Consider the following 16,461-nt stretch of genomic DNA (forward strand, 5'->3'; position numbering starts at 1 on the left):
GCGGCGCGCCCCGCCCCCGCCGCCCCTTCCCGGGCCCCCTTCCCGCCCCGCTGACCCGCCGGGTCTGGCCACAGGGGCCTGGGCGGCGCCTACACGGGCACCTCCGGCCTCCACAAGGCCACAAGCTGTGGACGCGAAGCCACGCGGACGCGGAACGGCCAGGACGACAACGCTCGGGCGCACACCGAGAACTCCCCACCACCTCCTGCGCACGCGTACGCATGCGCCTGCGCGTGCACGCGCCTGAGCGTCCAGGCGGCGCGCGTCCGAAGCCCCGCCCACCACAGCCCCGCCCACCGCGAGCTCTCGGGCTCCCTGCGCCGGCGGTAGCGCATTCTGTGGTGGAACTTGTGCGAGCGGACGCGGGCCGGCGTGGGACCTGAGGGGCCGCGGCGAGGTGGGTGGGGCGACGGGCTTCGGGGACTGCGCTCCCGGCTTCCCGGTTTCCGGAAGGCCTGGGCCGGGGGTGGAGGGAGCAGGGAAGGGGGCAGCCGTCGCGCTCGAACCTTAGCCCACACTGGGCGGTGAGGCTGGACGGCGGCGAGTGGTGGGTGGGGCGTCGCCCCCGGGCAGGGTCCCCGCGTGACCCCGGCCGAGCGTGGAAGTTCAGGGCTAACGTGATAGGTCACCCCTGCAGGAGAGGAAGGAAACGACTCCCCGAGGAGATGACATATCATGTAGGTTGACATCCTATAATTAAAAAAGAGAACTTGAGGAGGCTGGGTGTGGTGGTGGTTCATCTGTAATCCCAGTCACTGGAGATACTTGATGATCTTCATCCAGGCTGTCAGCCAGGTAAAATCAGGAGACGCTGAAGAAGTAATGAAAGTGAAAGAGGGGCTGGAGAAAAGGCTCAAGTAATCGATCATAGGATGAAAGAGGCCCAGAGGAGAATGAGAAATAAGCAATAGGGCCAAACCCTGAGTTTAATGCCTAGTAAAGGTGGGATGAAGGTTGATGGGTAGGGATTGAGGGTGTCTGGAAAACAGGATGTGGTCTAAGTCAACAATTCCTTTCCTACTTGAAATCTGTTATAAAGAAAACAAAACAGAAGCTCTTGTTTTGCTGGAAAGATATACCTATACTTATACAAAATAAAAGATGGCTTTGGTGTAATTGTTATGTTTCTCTAATGAGAAATACTGAACTGGTTTTTCTAGGAAGGCTAGATTTGTTTTGCCTACTTTTTAAAAATTAATGCAATTACTTTGTAAGAAAACTGTTATAACTTGTGTTCTTATGCTAATTTTTCTTTGCAGGTAGCTCATTTGACTCTAAGTCTTCTTTTAAAAAGCACAATACTGAAGGATGTCAGAGGCAGTTTTGATTGATCTCTCTGGTTTGAGATTGAATGCTCAGAAAAGCTGCCACCAGACATTATTGAAGACATTAAATGATCTTCAGTACCCTCAGGCTGCCAAGGCCAAGTTCCTATGTGTCATGTGCTGCAGTGACATTGGCTGTAAAAGGGATAGTGAACATGATACTTGTGAATGGGAAACAAATAACAGACTATCAGCTCTCTTGAGAGAATTTGAGATTGTTAGCAATCCCAGCATAGCTGCCTCTTTGTATACCATTAAACAAAAAATTGATGAAAAGAATCTGAGCAGCATTAAGATGATTGTACCTGTGCACAGGAAAACATTAATGAAGGCTTTCATTGATCAACTCTTCACTGAGGTATACAAGTTTGAGTTTGAACATTTTCAGGTACCTGTGAGAGATGGCCTTTTGGAGCATTCCACTGAAAGCAACAAAGATCATGAATTTGAAGAAATCCAGAATGAAATAGAGACATATTTGAGGAGTCTGCCAGCTCTAAAAGGAGAAATAACTATTATCACAGCTCCTTTGATTCCAGGTATATTCAACACTATGTTATTTCTAATGCATACATGAAAATTCAGCCTTTCTTCAGACACTACTCACCTGCTTTTTACCCTTCTTTCTTTAATTGAGTCTTGTGTACTTATTGCTCAGTGTGCCTTGTTCACCATATGAGTGTTGTGGTTACCTTGTGGGTCAGTGTGAATATATGAATTTGATGGCCCCTTCAGAGAGACCCTAAATTAAAAAAAAAATGCTCTATGTGTATTCAGCTAAATTCTCCAACACTCCTTAAAAATGAGGTACATTTCTGACCCTATGTATCTTTTATTTAGAAATTCTGAAACTTCAACTCATTGATACTGTCAGAGAAGAGTAAAATTTATATTAAGTCAACCTGCCTTCTTACTTAAAAAAAACTTTTATGGTGAACTGTGTACTTAATATAATGAAGACAGATAATTAGGAGATTGCCTTTAAAGAGCAATAATCCTATAGGGAAATAGAATAATTAGTGATATATAATAACATATGGAGTTACAAAGTGCTGTCAGATAAATAAGTAAATGTTGATGTGACCAGGGTAGGTCTAAAAGAGAGACTAGCTTTTGTAATGCTGTCCAGTCTTCTGTAAAACACATTTTTAATCTTTACTATTTATCCTCAACAGATATTTTCATACATGGATTTACTACAAGAACAGGTGGTATATCTTATATACCAACTCTTAGCTCATGCAATCTCTTCAGTAGTTCCAAACGGAAAGACCCCAAGATAGTTGTTCATGAAAACCTACGTAGACTGGCAACTGCTGCAGGATTTAATGCAGAGAAATTTTACCACATAAAGGTAAAATTTTATTTCATCTTTGGAAGTTTTAAAGTATATGAGTGTTTTAGTAACTACATGGACTTTAAACTATTTAACTTTTGCATTTGGTATTTCATCTAACATTCTAGGATAATGTTATTGTCTTTATTCAATTTATACACCATTGCCTAAAGAGCAATTCCCTGTGTGTGTCTAAATATGCATGTGTGTCCACAGATATAGATGCACACAAATATTTTTCACCTGGAGATTCTCAATTGTAAAAATATGATTAATTCTCAGAAAATGTTGTATTACTGCCCTTTTTGATATAAAAGAGGGTCTCTGGGCTGGGAAGGTAGCTTAGTGGTAGAGTGCTTGCCTTGCATACATGAGGCCCTGGGTTCGATTGCTCAGCACCACATAAGCAGAAAAATCTGGAAGTAGCACTATGGCTCAAATGGTAGAGTGTTGTGCTAGCCTTGAGCTGAAGAGCTGATGGACAACACCCAAGCCCAGAGTTCAGGTCCCACGACCAACAAAAAAAAAAAAAATCAAAGAAAGTAAAATTTATATTTTATAAGAAGTGCAGCAAATAAAAATTTGCCCATCTCTGGTGAAAGGTGTTCATGATGGGGTGTATTGAATTTTTAAGTATTTTTTCCTCTGAACAAAGTATGTAAAAACATTGCTTTGGCATTTTATTATGTATAGAAGTGATGTATTCATTCAGGTCTACAATTCTTGATACTGTTGCATATTCAATGCTGAAATGAATACTTAAATGAAAGCTTAAATGTAAGAGATTTTATTTTCAAAACATTTTTATCCCGCATCTTTGATATTAGACTGATCATGCCAATGAAGTCTGGATTATGGGAAAGAAGGAGCCTGACTCTTACGATGGAATAACCACAAATCAGAGAGGAGTCACAGTAGCAGCACTTGGTGCAGACTGCATACCTATAGTGTTTGCAGATCCGGTGAAGAAAGCATGTGGGGTTGCTCATTCTGGTAAGTATTATTTAATTGACCATTTATAATTTTACTAATTCTCTAGTATAGGAAAAATGGTTCTTTTCTGGTGGGTATGACAAGTAGATACATTACTTGTGATGTGGTTGGGCCTGTATATGCATTTTAGGAACAGAGTGAAAATGTATCTGAAGTCAAATTATATGAATCATGGAATTCCTTAACTGAATGGTATCTAAAGAAGTGGTAAGTACTTGGAATATTTAGCTTTTAATGCTAAATTAGTGTTTCTACCCAAGGATACTATTAACATTTTGGGGAAGATAATCCTACAGTACAGATAGAGTATTTTGGCCCTTGAAATCCATCCCCCACCCCCACACACACATACACTTTGGCAAGCAACACTGGGATTTGAACTCAGTACTACATACTTGCTAGGCAGGCTATCTACTCTAAGCCACTCCTCCAGCCCATTTTTGCACTGGTTATTATTTTTTTTGCGGGGAGGGGGAGGGGAGGGGGAGGTCCGGTAGTGGGGCTTGAACTCTGGGCCTGGGCGCTGTCCCTCAGCTCTTCAGCTCAAGGCTAGCGCTCTACCACCATAGCACCATTTCCGGCTTTTTTCTTTTTGCTTATGTGGTACTGAGGAATCAAACCCGGGGCCTCAGGCATGCAAAGCAAGCGCTGTACTACTGAGCCACCTTCCCAGCCCTGGTTATTTTTTTAAATAGGATCATGATCCTGCCAATACCTGGATCATGATCTGCCAATTTTGGATTTCCTGTTGTACGTAGGATGACAGGCATGTATAGCCATACCCAGCATCTTTACTGAAATGTTTTCTGGACTTTTCTGCATAGGCCAGACTTGAACTATCATCCTCCTGTTCTCAGCCTCCCAAGTACCTAAGATTAGATATGTGAATCACCAGCACTCAGCTGGCTCTTCAAATTCTTTTTTTTTTTTAATTGTGAAAATACTGTACAGAGGGGTTACAATTACATGGGCAAGATAATGAGTGCATTTGTTATCAAGCATTGTAGCCTCCTCCTTTGTTTCCCTTTCCCATCCCTTCCCATCCTCCCCCCCTCAAATTCTTAATGTAAATAGTATCCCTCAAACATTGTAATAATCAAACAACAACTATTAATACTTTCTTGAAACATTCTCTTGGAGTTTGGTACTGAGAACCCTTGAGGTCCCAACACCAAAAAAGAGGAATGTTAGATATATTGTAATAAGAACTTCATATAGATAGAGCAAATAAATAAATGATGTGAGTTTAGGAAAGCAAGAAAAGTTTGAAAAAACATATCTAGTTGAAATAACTAAATGTATTTATTTCTAACTACTAGCTGAAGGTAAGTGCAAAGCATTTTTTTTTTTTTTGGGGGGGTCTGGTCATGGGGCCTGAACTCAGGGCCTGGGCGCTGTCCCTCAGCTCTTCAGCTCAAGGCTAGCACTCTACCACTTGAGCCACAGCACCACTTCTGGCTTTTTTTCTTTTTGCTTATGTGGTGCTGGGGAATCGAACCCAGGGCCTCAGGCATGCAAGGCAAGCGCTCTACCACTGAGCCACCTTCCCAGCCCCCGTGCAAAGCATTTTTAGATGGCATAATGTGTTAAAGTTACTGAATTTTGTTTTCCAAAGGTAGATTATAATAGTACTTAGATTATCCAGTGATTATGATTCTGTGCACAATAAGAGATCATTTCTTGAATTTCCTTTGACTTGTAAATCATGACTACTTTTTTTTTTTGCCAGTACTGGGGTTTGAACTCAGGACCTTGAGCTCTGTGAGGCTGGATTTGAACCATAATCCTCTGATCTCAGCCTCCTGAGTAGCTAGGATTACAGGTTTGAGCCACTAACACCCAATTTACTACTTTGCTTTTTAGACCATACATTAAAAAAAAAGAAAGTGCTATATTTTTATTTTGACCTAGCTAAAGTAATGGAATTGGATAGTAAGTCAGGTTTACTGTTAAAAGTAATTTAAAACTTGAATATGAGTTCCTAGATATAGAAATCATTTTTTTATTTCTTAGGTTTGAAAATATGTAGTTTTAAGATGTCCAAGTTTAAATAGTTGAAGTGTTATATGTTAACTTTTGAGTCATTAATAAATTAATTTGGAGGCTGGGAAGGTGGCTCAACGGTTCTTGCCTCGCATGCATGAGGCCCTGGGCCAGTTCCTCGGCACCACATAAACAAAAAGTCAGAAGTGGCTCTGTGGCTCAGGTGTAGAGCTCTAGCCTTGAGCTAAAGAGCTGAGGGACAGTGCCCAGGCCCAGAGTTCAAGCCCCACAACCAACAAAAAAAAAAAAAATCAATTTTGAAATAGAGTACAATTATATTCAATATATACCTTATTAAAAGCAGATATCAGGAAGTATAAAATCCTTCTTTGGGATTAATTTGATAACAATCTTTTAAGCTAAATATGTATATTTACATATACACATACTGTAGGAAAATAATTAGATAGACAGGAAATGGATGAATTATAAAACAGAGGATAATTAAAGAAGGTTTCCAAGAAAAAAAACTTAAATGTGTATGTGGAAAAGTCTAGACAGAATCTTTTTACTTCAAAATGCCTATGTCTAGTTGCTTTCCTCAGAAAATCACTGCAGATTCTTCAGAATCATCATGTTAAAAACACATTGTTTTTCTTACACTTTTCTACCACATATATTTCCTATTTTACTTGAGATCCCATTTACTTATAGACTCAGCTTAAAAAGCTTGATATTTCATTTGGTTTATTTTCCCATAACTATAGATCCAGTGTGTTGCCAGTCAAATGTAAAACTATCTTCTAAGTATTTCTTGCTTCCATCATCTCTTCCCTTGCAAAAATTGATCTCTTCACCCGATGCTTTGCATTACATGGACTTATATGGATAATCTTAGAACTCCATGGGATGCAATGAAGGAGAAGAGCAGTAAAACCAGCAAGGGGATGATAGTCTTGGAAGTGAGAAGTGTGTGCGTATGTGAGTGTGAGTGTGAGTGTGTGTATGTGAGTAAGAGAGAAAGCGAAACAGAGAGAAGGGACTAGTTATTGGAAATGAATTTATTTTAGGTTAAAAAGTGAGGAAATTTTTTTCAAAAAATTATAAAACACTGCTGAAAGAAATTGAAAAAACAAATAGGAAGAAATACTATGTTCATAGTTTGACTTAATGCTATTTAATATTATTAAAATGTCAATATTACCCTCAAATTATGCACAGATTTAATGCAGTCTTTATGAGATCCCAGAGGCATTTTGCACGGAAACAAATCCATTCTAAAATACTTATGTAAAATATTTAATCTCAAGGAACCCTGAATAGTTATAGCAATCTTGAAAAAGAGTGAAGTTGAATGTTTCATGCTTTCTGATTTAAAAAACTTATGAAGCTATAGTAACCAAAACAGTCCGATACTAGAATGAAGATATACAACTAAACTAGTGAAAAAGAACAGAAAGCCCTCCCTATCTTCTCTCCCCCAAATCCTGCGGTATGATCAAATGCTTTTAAAAGGGTACAAAACCACCAGGTGCTGTTGACTCATGCTTGTAGTCCTAGCTACTCAGGAGATTAAGATCTTGAAGTCAGCCCAGGCAGGATAGGTCATGAGACTTTTATCTCCAACGAACCAGTAAAAAGCCAGAAGTAGAACTGTGGCTCAAGTGGTAGAGTACTAGCTTTGAGCCAAAAAGCTCAAGGATAGTGCCCAAACCCTAAGTTCAAGCCCCACGATTGGCACACACACACACAAAAAGGGGTACCAAACCCCTTTTTGGAAAGGATAATCTTTTCAACAAATAATGCTGGGAAAATTCATCTTGGGCCTTTCCCTTATATCATATTCAAAAGTTAAATCAAAATGGGTTGAAGACATAAATGTAAAATTGTAATATTGGGTTAGGCAGTTGTGGGTATAGTACAGAGCCTTGAACTCAGAGGTCTGGAACACTCACTTAGTTTGCTTACTTATGGCTAGTGCTCTACCACTGGAGCCATGCCTCCAGGTCCAGTTGGTTACTTTGGAGATGGGATCTCCCAGACTCTTTTACTTAGGCTGACTTCAAACCTTAATCTTCCAGATCTCAGCTTTCTAGTATCTAGCATTACAGGCATGTCACCAGCACTTGGCTAAGAAATGGTTTGTTTTTGGTTTTTCTTTTTAGATGTTTGAACACAAGAAATAAATGTAAAAATGGATCTTTTGGACTTCATCAAAATTTAAGATGTCTGTATCAAAGGACACAACAGACTGGAAAGGCAACTCATAGAATGAAAAAGGATATTTGCAAATCCCATTAGGTGTTAATATCCAGATTAAGGAATTCCTACAACCCTATAATAAAACAAGTAGATCAAAAATGGACAAGGAAATAGATATTTTTCTAAGGGTGATATACAAATGGCCAACAAACATATAAAAAGTTATTCAACATTGTTCATAATTAGGGAAATGCAAATTATCTCACATCTATTAGGACAACTAATAAATTTGAAAAATAACAAGTATTAAGGATATGAGAATTATGAACCCTATGTACTATTAATTGGAATATAAAATGATGCAGCTCCTATCAAAGCAGTATGGAACTTCCTCAAGTATTTGAAAAATAGGCAGAGTTCAGTGGCTAAAACCTGTAATGCTTGGGGCTGGAAAGGTAGCTCAGCGGTAGAGTACATGCTTTGCAAACATGAGGCCCTGGGTTCGATTCCTCAGTACCACATAAACAGAAAAAGCTGGAAGTGGCACTGTGGCTCCAATGGTAGAGCGCAAGCCTTGAGCTGAAGAGCTGAGGAACAGCACCCAGACCCAGAGTTCAGGCCTCATGACCGGCAAAAAAAACAAAAACAAAAAAAAAAACAAACCTGTAATGCTTGCTTATTCAGAGGAGAGAATAAGAGGATTGTGGTTCAAGTTCAAGGCCAGCCCAGGAAAAAAATTCATGAGATCCCATTTCAATAAGAAAAGCTGGATGTGGTGGTGTGTGCCTGTCATCACAGCTAAGCAGGAAGTACAACTAGGAAGATTGAGGTGACTCTATTCAAGACATAGCTAGAGCCAAAAAGACTGAGGATATATGTATCTCAAGTGGTAGAGTGCCTGCTGTCAAGTGTAAAGCTCTGAGTTCAAACCCACATACCGCAAAAAAGAAATTTTAATAGAATTACAATCCAACAATTTTAATTCTGGATATATATCCAAAATAATTTAAAATGGAATCCATGAGAGATGTTTGTACACTTACATGTGTAACAGCTTTGTTAACAATATCTAAGAACTGCAAGTTAAGTACAATGGTAGATAAGTGGATTAGCAAGACATGCATATATATATATATATATATATATATATATATATACACACAATGGTATATTATTTGGTCTTAAAAAGGCAGGAAATTGTGACACATTCTACAACATGAGGAACCTTGAGAACAGTATGTTAAATAAGCCATTCACAAAAGACTACCAGTATACGAATCTACCATATGAAGTAATACAGTAATCAAATGTCTTAGAAAACAAAAGGGAAAGGGAGAATTGAAGACTTTTTTTTTTAAATGGGTCTAGAATTTCATATTTACAAGTTGAAAAGGTTTTTAAAAATTGGTTGCAGAATAATGTCAATCAAGTTTAATACTGAACTACACACTTAACATGGTTAAAATGGCATATTTTGTGGGTTTTTTTTAACCATATGGGAAAAAGAAAACTAAAAAGATGGGAATTGCATGGGGTAAAAAAAAACTAAAAAGATACAAGTCCTGTAAAAGTAGATCATATGGAACATTTTCAAAAGGAAATGTAAAGGAACAACCACTAAATGTTTATTCTATGTTAGATACATTATATAATGCTTCTCAGTTACTACATTAGAGTATTGGTATTGCACTATAATTAATGTTGTGATTCATTTAATATTTCTGGACTTTGGAAAGTGCCCACATTGAATCTGTTCTTTTTTAGCTCAGACATAAATTCACTTGAGGTCATGTCTTAATTTTTCTTATCTCTTTTTCTTCCTTTGCCAGGCTGGAAAGGCACCTTGTTAGGTGTTGCTATGGCTACAGTGAATGCCATGAGAGCAGAATACGGCTGTCTGTTGGAAGACATTATTGTTGTACTGGGACCTTGTGTAGGACCTTGCTGCTTCACTCTTCCCAGGAAAGCTGCAAATGCATTTCATAATCTTCATCCTTCTTGTGTACGTCTATTGGACTCACCAAATCCCTACATTGATATTCGTAGAGCCTCCAGGTATGCTTGATTTCATTGTAGAATTGTAAGCTTGATTGTTGATTATTGCTGCTAAAATGAAAACTACTTTAGGGAACCATTAGTAACTCCTATGACAGTTCAGGTAACAAATATTCAAGTACCTGAAATACACATACAAAATAAAACTCATTGTAGATTATGAAATCTATTCGAATTATGTTCAAGTAACAATTTCTTGTCAGGTTATCTCTTACTTATTTAAAAGTGAAGGAAGAAACAGTTATCCTTTAAAGAGAACTGCGCATAAATTTCATGTAGAATAGCAAGCATAAACTTTACTTCGTTTCCTTTGGTAAATTGTATGAAATACATTAACTAACAGAAGCTGATATTTTTAAAGTATTCTCATTCCCTAACTAATATATTAGCAAAAATAATAGATAATATAAAATGCATAGCCACTCTCAAGTTTTATTTGGTATTACACATTTTGAATTTATGAAATTTGCTTTTAATATCTATGGAAAATTTGTCATTTCTACAAAGAAAGTTGATGTCTAATTTAACTCATGTTTCTATTTCTGTCAGCAAAACCATACCCAGATTCTTAGTCATTTAATACATAAGTATAAAGGATCCAAATTGATTCTTATATGTGACCTGTAGAATAAGTATTACTAACTTTTACTCATCTTTTTTATTATGTTACAAACTGTTTGTGAGGAGACAAATTTTTCTTTGAAAAAATAAAGTTGATAGAAGAAAAGGAGATGGGAAGGGTAGATGATTAAAAAACATAATAAGGCTGGGAAAGTGGCTCAGTGGTAGAGTGCTTGCCTTGCATGCATGAGGCCCTGGGTTCGATTCCTCAGCACCACATAACCAGAAAAAGCCAGAAGTGGCGCTGTAGCTCAAATATGGTAGAGCACCAGCTGAAGAGCTGAGGGACAGTGCCCAGGCCCAGAGTTCAGGCCCCACAACCAACAAAAACAAAACAAAACAACAACAACAAAAAACAAAACCCATAGTGTATATATGAACCAAATCCATCTTGTCTACAAAGACCCTGGTAACTTAAATTTTTTATGAATATACACTTGATTTTGATCATAAATTTCTGTGCCCATATCATGTTTACCAGGCAATATGAAAATTCGTGTAGTTCATATTTGAACTTAGGTGCTGAATGGTGAAAAAAAATCAACTATTTCCTGACTGGTTCCTGTTGTGTAAATAAACAATTTGCACTTTCCCAAGCAACTTTTTCTTGAAACTCTGACACTAGTAGCTATCTATATGTTCTTCCTGTTGCATTGGATATTGGTAAAATGAACTCTTACGTCTTTGAAAAATCTTTATCCCAAGGATTCTTCTAGAACGAGGAGGAATTCATCCACACAACATTCAGGATAAGAGTCAAGATCTTGGCCTTTGTACATCATGCAATCCTGACAAGTTTTTCTCCCATGTTCGAGATGGCCTTAACTTTGGTACACAGATTGGCTTCATATCAATTAGAGAATGAGGTATAGTAGGTGTCCCCTTCCTAATCTTGCTCTAATTGATGTCTTTTCCTTTCTCTGTCTCTCTCCATTTTGATCTCCCTTTTATCAGTTTTATTTTATTTTATTTTTTTATTTTTTTAAGATAGGATTTTAGGGCTGACCTAGAAGTTGGTAAACTTAACCTTTCTTTGTCCAGTACTCTACTACTATTAAAATTAAATTTTAGTTATAGAAACTGTTTATCTCCTCCACTGCATTAGACTCAAAGAAGAAAAAAATCTTAGTTTGATTCATCTGTGCTTAACATGTAGTGCCTGACAAATAGGATATTCAGTAAGTAATAAACTGAACAGATACATTCCTGATTTTCCTATATAATGATGAATAATCGGGCAGACTTACCTAAAAGTATAAACATAAAGTAATTTACTCCTCTAAAATCCTCTGTGTATATCCTTTATCTCTGTACTTTTCTTAACATCATTTTCCCCTCTGGTATTGGGGTTGCAAGCCTAACACTTGCTAAGCAGGCATTGTACCACTTGAGTCCTATACCCTTTAGTTATGTTTGGGATAAGGTTTTACATTTATACCTGACCTGGACTATATTTCTTCTGTTTATACTTTTAACATAGCTGGAACAACAGGTATGCACCACCATGTCCAGCTTTTATTGAATGAGATGGGGTCTTACGAATTTTTTACCTGAGCTTAACCACAAACTACAATCGTTTTATCTCCCATTCCCAAGAAGCTAAGATTTCAGGAGTATATCACTATACTTGGCCTCATAACATCTTTATATCATTCATATTTTTAATTTTAGAGGAAAAAATCTTTGCATCAAAATTCTAAGTTCTAGAATAGGGAATTCACAATTATATAGACTGACTTGGTTTTCAACTAGATTTCCAACTGCTAGCTGTAGTGCAGCTTTCCAGTTGTTTCTTGAGAGCTTGTTTGGAAATTCTGTTGGAGGAGCACAGCTACTTGTTTACCCTTGACCAAGGATGATTCTCTGTCAGAGAAGGCTATCTCCACAAAGCATGTGGCTTCAGGAGAGTCATCCATGGAACAGGAGGAAGGAGACACCTGCCTAGACAACCAGATCATCCCAGTCACCCCTGGCAGTCAGCAGGCTGACGAATGTCACCACCAGACTGCCTTCCCATCCCAGTTGTTTTCTTTAAAGAGACATAGAGTAAACGTTTTATGTTTTATGGGACACAATATCTGTCTCAACTACTCTACTTTGCCATTATAGGGCAAGAGTAGCCATGACAGTACAAAAATAAGTGAGTATGTCTGTGTTCCAAGTAAACTATTCACAAAAGAAAGGAAAGTTTCTTTAGAGCTATACAGAAATATTGCGTGACTGTGACTGAGTACTGATCCTTTAGTGTATAATCAACTTTCCCTAAGGATCCTTTTAACTGAATTAGTGTTTTTAGTCTTTACACTGTATTTAACTCTTTAATATAAAAAAAAAAACTTTAAAATAGATTTCACAGTTCATCTTAATATGTTTCTGTGTGCCAATCCTGGGGCTTGAACTCAGGGACTAGATGCTGTCCCTGAGTTTTTCTTCTCAAGGCTAGTGCTCTACAACTTAAACCACAGCTCCACTTCTGTTTTTTGGTACTTAAGGAAGTAAGAGTCTTGTGGACTTTCCTGCCAAGGCTCGCTTCAATCACTAATCCTCAGATCTCAGTCTGTGACTAGGATTATAAGTGTGAGCCACCATTGCCCACCTCTTACCTTAATACTTTAGTTACACTAATTTGGGTCTCATGTTGATCTTCATTCCTTTTTTCAGGTACTGGACTGGATTTTTACATAACTACTTCTTGACTTCTTCCAAGTTGACTGCAAAACAGAATGTTCACTGATTGATTTATTGCCATGGAGAATACATCTTTAAGAGTATATTTTCACTATTATCTAACACCAAATATCTTCATTTAATTCTAATGACAGAAGATTCAGTATGATGTTTTACAGATGAAGATTATTCTTAGAGCTTGTTTCTTCTATCTGTGCCTTCAATCAGAAACGGGTCTTTTCAATTCAGTACTTATTGCCTACCCTCATTTTCATGTACTAGCTTACGCAGATGTGATTCAAAATGAGTAAGATTTTTTTTCCTTTCAGTCTAATGCAGTGAAAGAGAAAAAAAACACTTTCTACAACTAAAATTTAATTATAATAGTAGAATAATATGAGTAGTAGAGGCTTAACTTTACCCAGAAGGCAGGATAAAGTATTACAGAGAACATGACATATGCCATGTGCCACAAAAATATGCAGTTTTTTGACAGATGGCAACCAGCCATAACACTGTAAACCAGGACATGCAACTGAAAAGTCCATAGTGAATCCTAGAACAAAGGGAGGAGAGGAGTAGGAACTAGACAACATGGGAATAGATTAATATAGATCTCAAGTGCTTTGTCTGATAGTTTGGAATCTATTTTCCTGGAAATGAGTAGGCATCAGAAGTAGAGGCTAACAGGATAGAATCAGACTGTGAGAGTCCAAGTTTAGGTCAGAGATGGTCAAAATATTTCAAAAAAGAAACCAGGCACCAGTGGCTCATACCTCTAATCCCAGCTACTTGGGAGTCAGAGATCAGGAAGATTTCAGTCTAAGGCAAGGCAGAAAGTTCAGGAGACTACATCTTCTGTAGATGGGGACAGTGGTGCATGCCTGTCAGCTGCACAGAAGCCTGAGATCCGGAGATTGTTGTTCCAGACTTTCCCAAGCAGAAAAGTTTGCAAGACCCCTCTCAGCAGAAAAAGCTAGGCACAATGGTGCCTTTCATCACAGCTACTGCAAATATATAAATAGGATTATGGTCCAAGCTGCCTAGGCAAAAAACAAGAGCCTATCTCAAAAATAACCAGTGTAAAAAGTTCTGACAGTGAGGCTTAGATAGTAGAGCACTTACCTCGTCAGCACAACCTGAGTTTAGACTTTAATATATATAATTTCAACAAAGAAATAATGAAGTGTCATTGAGCTACTAAAAATTGGAGAAGAGAGTACATGTATTAGACTTTTCATGGGTGGGATAAATAAATCCTGTGCATAGGTCATGGAAGAGAGAGGTAAGGAAGAGTGGAGAAATCCAAAAAGAGTGAGGACTCCAAAATTTCTTCAGCTACCAAGAGTGGCAACAGGTGTTTTGGATAAGAGAGAAGGATAATAAATTTCCCTTTACACAGAACAAAAAGCATTCAGGTTGAAATATTTGGCCTTCAATTAAAATTATAGATGCAAAACTTGGAAGTCTAGGCCAAAGATGTAAGTTTAAGAGTCTGCTCTGGTTTTTTAGAAAAGATTGAGTAATATGGGCAAAAATTCTGGTGAGTAAAAAGGAAGTCCAAAGATGGGACCATACACAACCTGTACATTTGAAGAATAAGCTGAACCAGTAAAAAGGTAAATTGATCATAGCAATAAGAAAAACAAAGCCAGACCTAGGTTGCTTGTGCCTGTAATCCTTGATATGAGATGTGAGGATCTCAGGTCAAAAACAGCTGGGCAGAAAAGTCCTTTCTCCAGTTTATCAGCAAAAATGCTGGGCTTGAGGTATGGGTCAAGTGTTAGAGCACCAGTTTATATAATAAAGTGAGGCCCCAATTTCAAGCCCCAGCACAAAAAAGAAAAGAAAAAAGGAAGGAAGGAGCAAAGGAAAGATGAAAAATTGCATAGAAGCTAGCACACATGTACAAAATACTCAAAAGGAAATCTTCAGGGATCAAATAAAGAATTCAGATGATCATTTGTACTAACCCTGTTCTACAGCCAATGGTGGCAGTCATATTTCAGAGCATCAAGACAATGAACAGGTGTTGGCTTTTTGATGGTATTTTCTTGAGTGTGAGGTAGTGATTTTTTTTTTACTTTGGATGAGAGTTTTCATGTATTTTCTGTAGGTTAAAGAGAAAAAAATGTCAAGCTACATTTAACTTGGGAAATGTATAATTTTAATGAAAGTTGTCACATTGTATCTTAAGTTTTTTTTATACATGTATTTCCTACATGCATATGCAGTATACATTTGCTTGGTGCTTGCAAAGACCTTGGAAATATGCTATCTCAAGTTAACCTTTACAGCTGCTATGAAATATAAAACATCAGGTGTTCCCTTTTATTCAAATGAAAAACAGCCTCATTGAGGTAGAGTTCAAAATTGCATAATACGTGATGATGATATGACTTTGAACACACATTTTATAAGATTTTCCAGTAATCAAAGCTCTCTAAGTTTTGTTTTCAACTTTTGCTGATATCATTTATTCATGCATTCAGTCAAGTTTTGTTCAGGTACTAGGATAGGTCATAGTTCTCAACATGTTTAATAGTCTGTGCAAAGTGATAGTGCATAAACCAGTACTGTGATGTGTGGTGGGTTTCCATAGGTTGGCTCTTTAGTTTAATTCTTCTATTCACTCTGTAATCTGATGTGAAATTTAAATAAAATACCTCATTGCTCCTAGTTTAGGAAAGACATTAAACACAAAGGATAAGAGAGAAATTCCAAACTCATGTAAAAGAATCTTAAGTGTCTAACAACAAAGATTAAGGAATAAATTCAATATTTAGAACAGCTGATAATTTCTTAACTCTTCACTGTGCAATAATTTGTTTGAAGTTTGTAAGTTTATATAGAGTACTAGCCAGCCATATTGCACTCTGTGTACTGAAACATTCCAAAACCAAATAAAAACTATTATTTGTTAACTGTGATTTGGGGACCACCTGTACCAAAGCATATAATGCTGTTATTACTGAGTGAGAAGTATGAATTCACTAACTCAAAATCAGAACTATTCAGTTGTTAAATAATCATATCTTATTGCCTCTACAAGATCCTTGTCATTTCTAAGCGGTTGTTTATAGGTCTCTTGGAATTTTAGGGTACAAAGCAATGATAACTTCTAGTAAATGAAGTTTTGTTTGTAACTAACTGCTATTGGTATTGCACATTGATAATACAGTTTGACATCTACTAACAAGAGGGATTATGCTTATAAATCAAGTTCATGGTTTGACTTTTATGAAAATGCTGATTATCAAACTAAAGTTTAGTAATATG

At 37.6% G+C, this 16,461-nt stretch overlaps 1 protein-coding gene across 2 annotated transcripts; it reads left to right on the top strand.

Moving 5' to 3' along the window:
• The first annotated feature begins 324 nt into the window (after nt 1-324).
• Nucleotides 325-14,203, top strand: Lacc1 (laccase domain containing 1). 2 transcript variants are annotated; one of them, XM_042685593.1, is made up of 7 exons: nt 325-397; nt 1,260-1,864; nt 2,501-2,679; nt 3,489-3,654; nt 9,669-9,894; nt 11,221-11,345; nt 13,177-14,203. In XM_042685593.1, exons 2-7 carry the CDS (start codon nt 1,309-1,311, stop codon nt 13,209-13,211), a joined length of 1,287 nt encoding a protein of 428 aa, XP_042541527.1. In that variant the 5' UTR covers nt 325-397; nt 1,260-1,308; the 3' UTR covers nt 13,212-14,203. The 2 variants fall into 2 exon arrangements, with proteins under 2 accessions (XP_042541527.1, XP_042541526.1); XM_042685592.1 differs by having other exon boundaries at nt 327-397; nt 11,221-11,381.
• The last annotated feature ends 2,258 nt before the right edge of the window (nt 14,204-16,461 follow it).

The sequence above is a fragment of the Dipodomys spectabilis genome, unplaced genomic scaffold, assembly GCF_019054845.1.
Source record: "Dipodomys spectabilis isolate Male_0828 unplaced genomic scaffold, ASM1905484v1 ptg000095l, whole genome shotgun sequence".
NCBI classification, from domain to species: Eukaryota; Metazoa; Chordata; class Mammalia; order Rodentia; family Heteromyidae; genus Dipodomys; species Dipodomys spectabilis.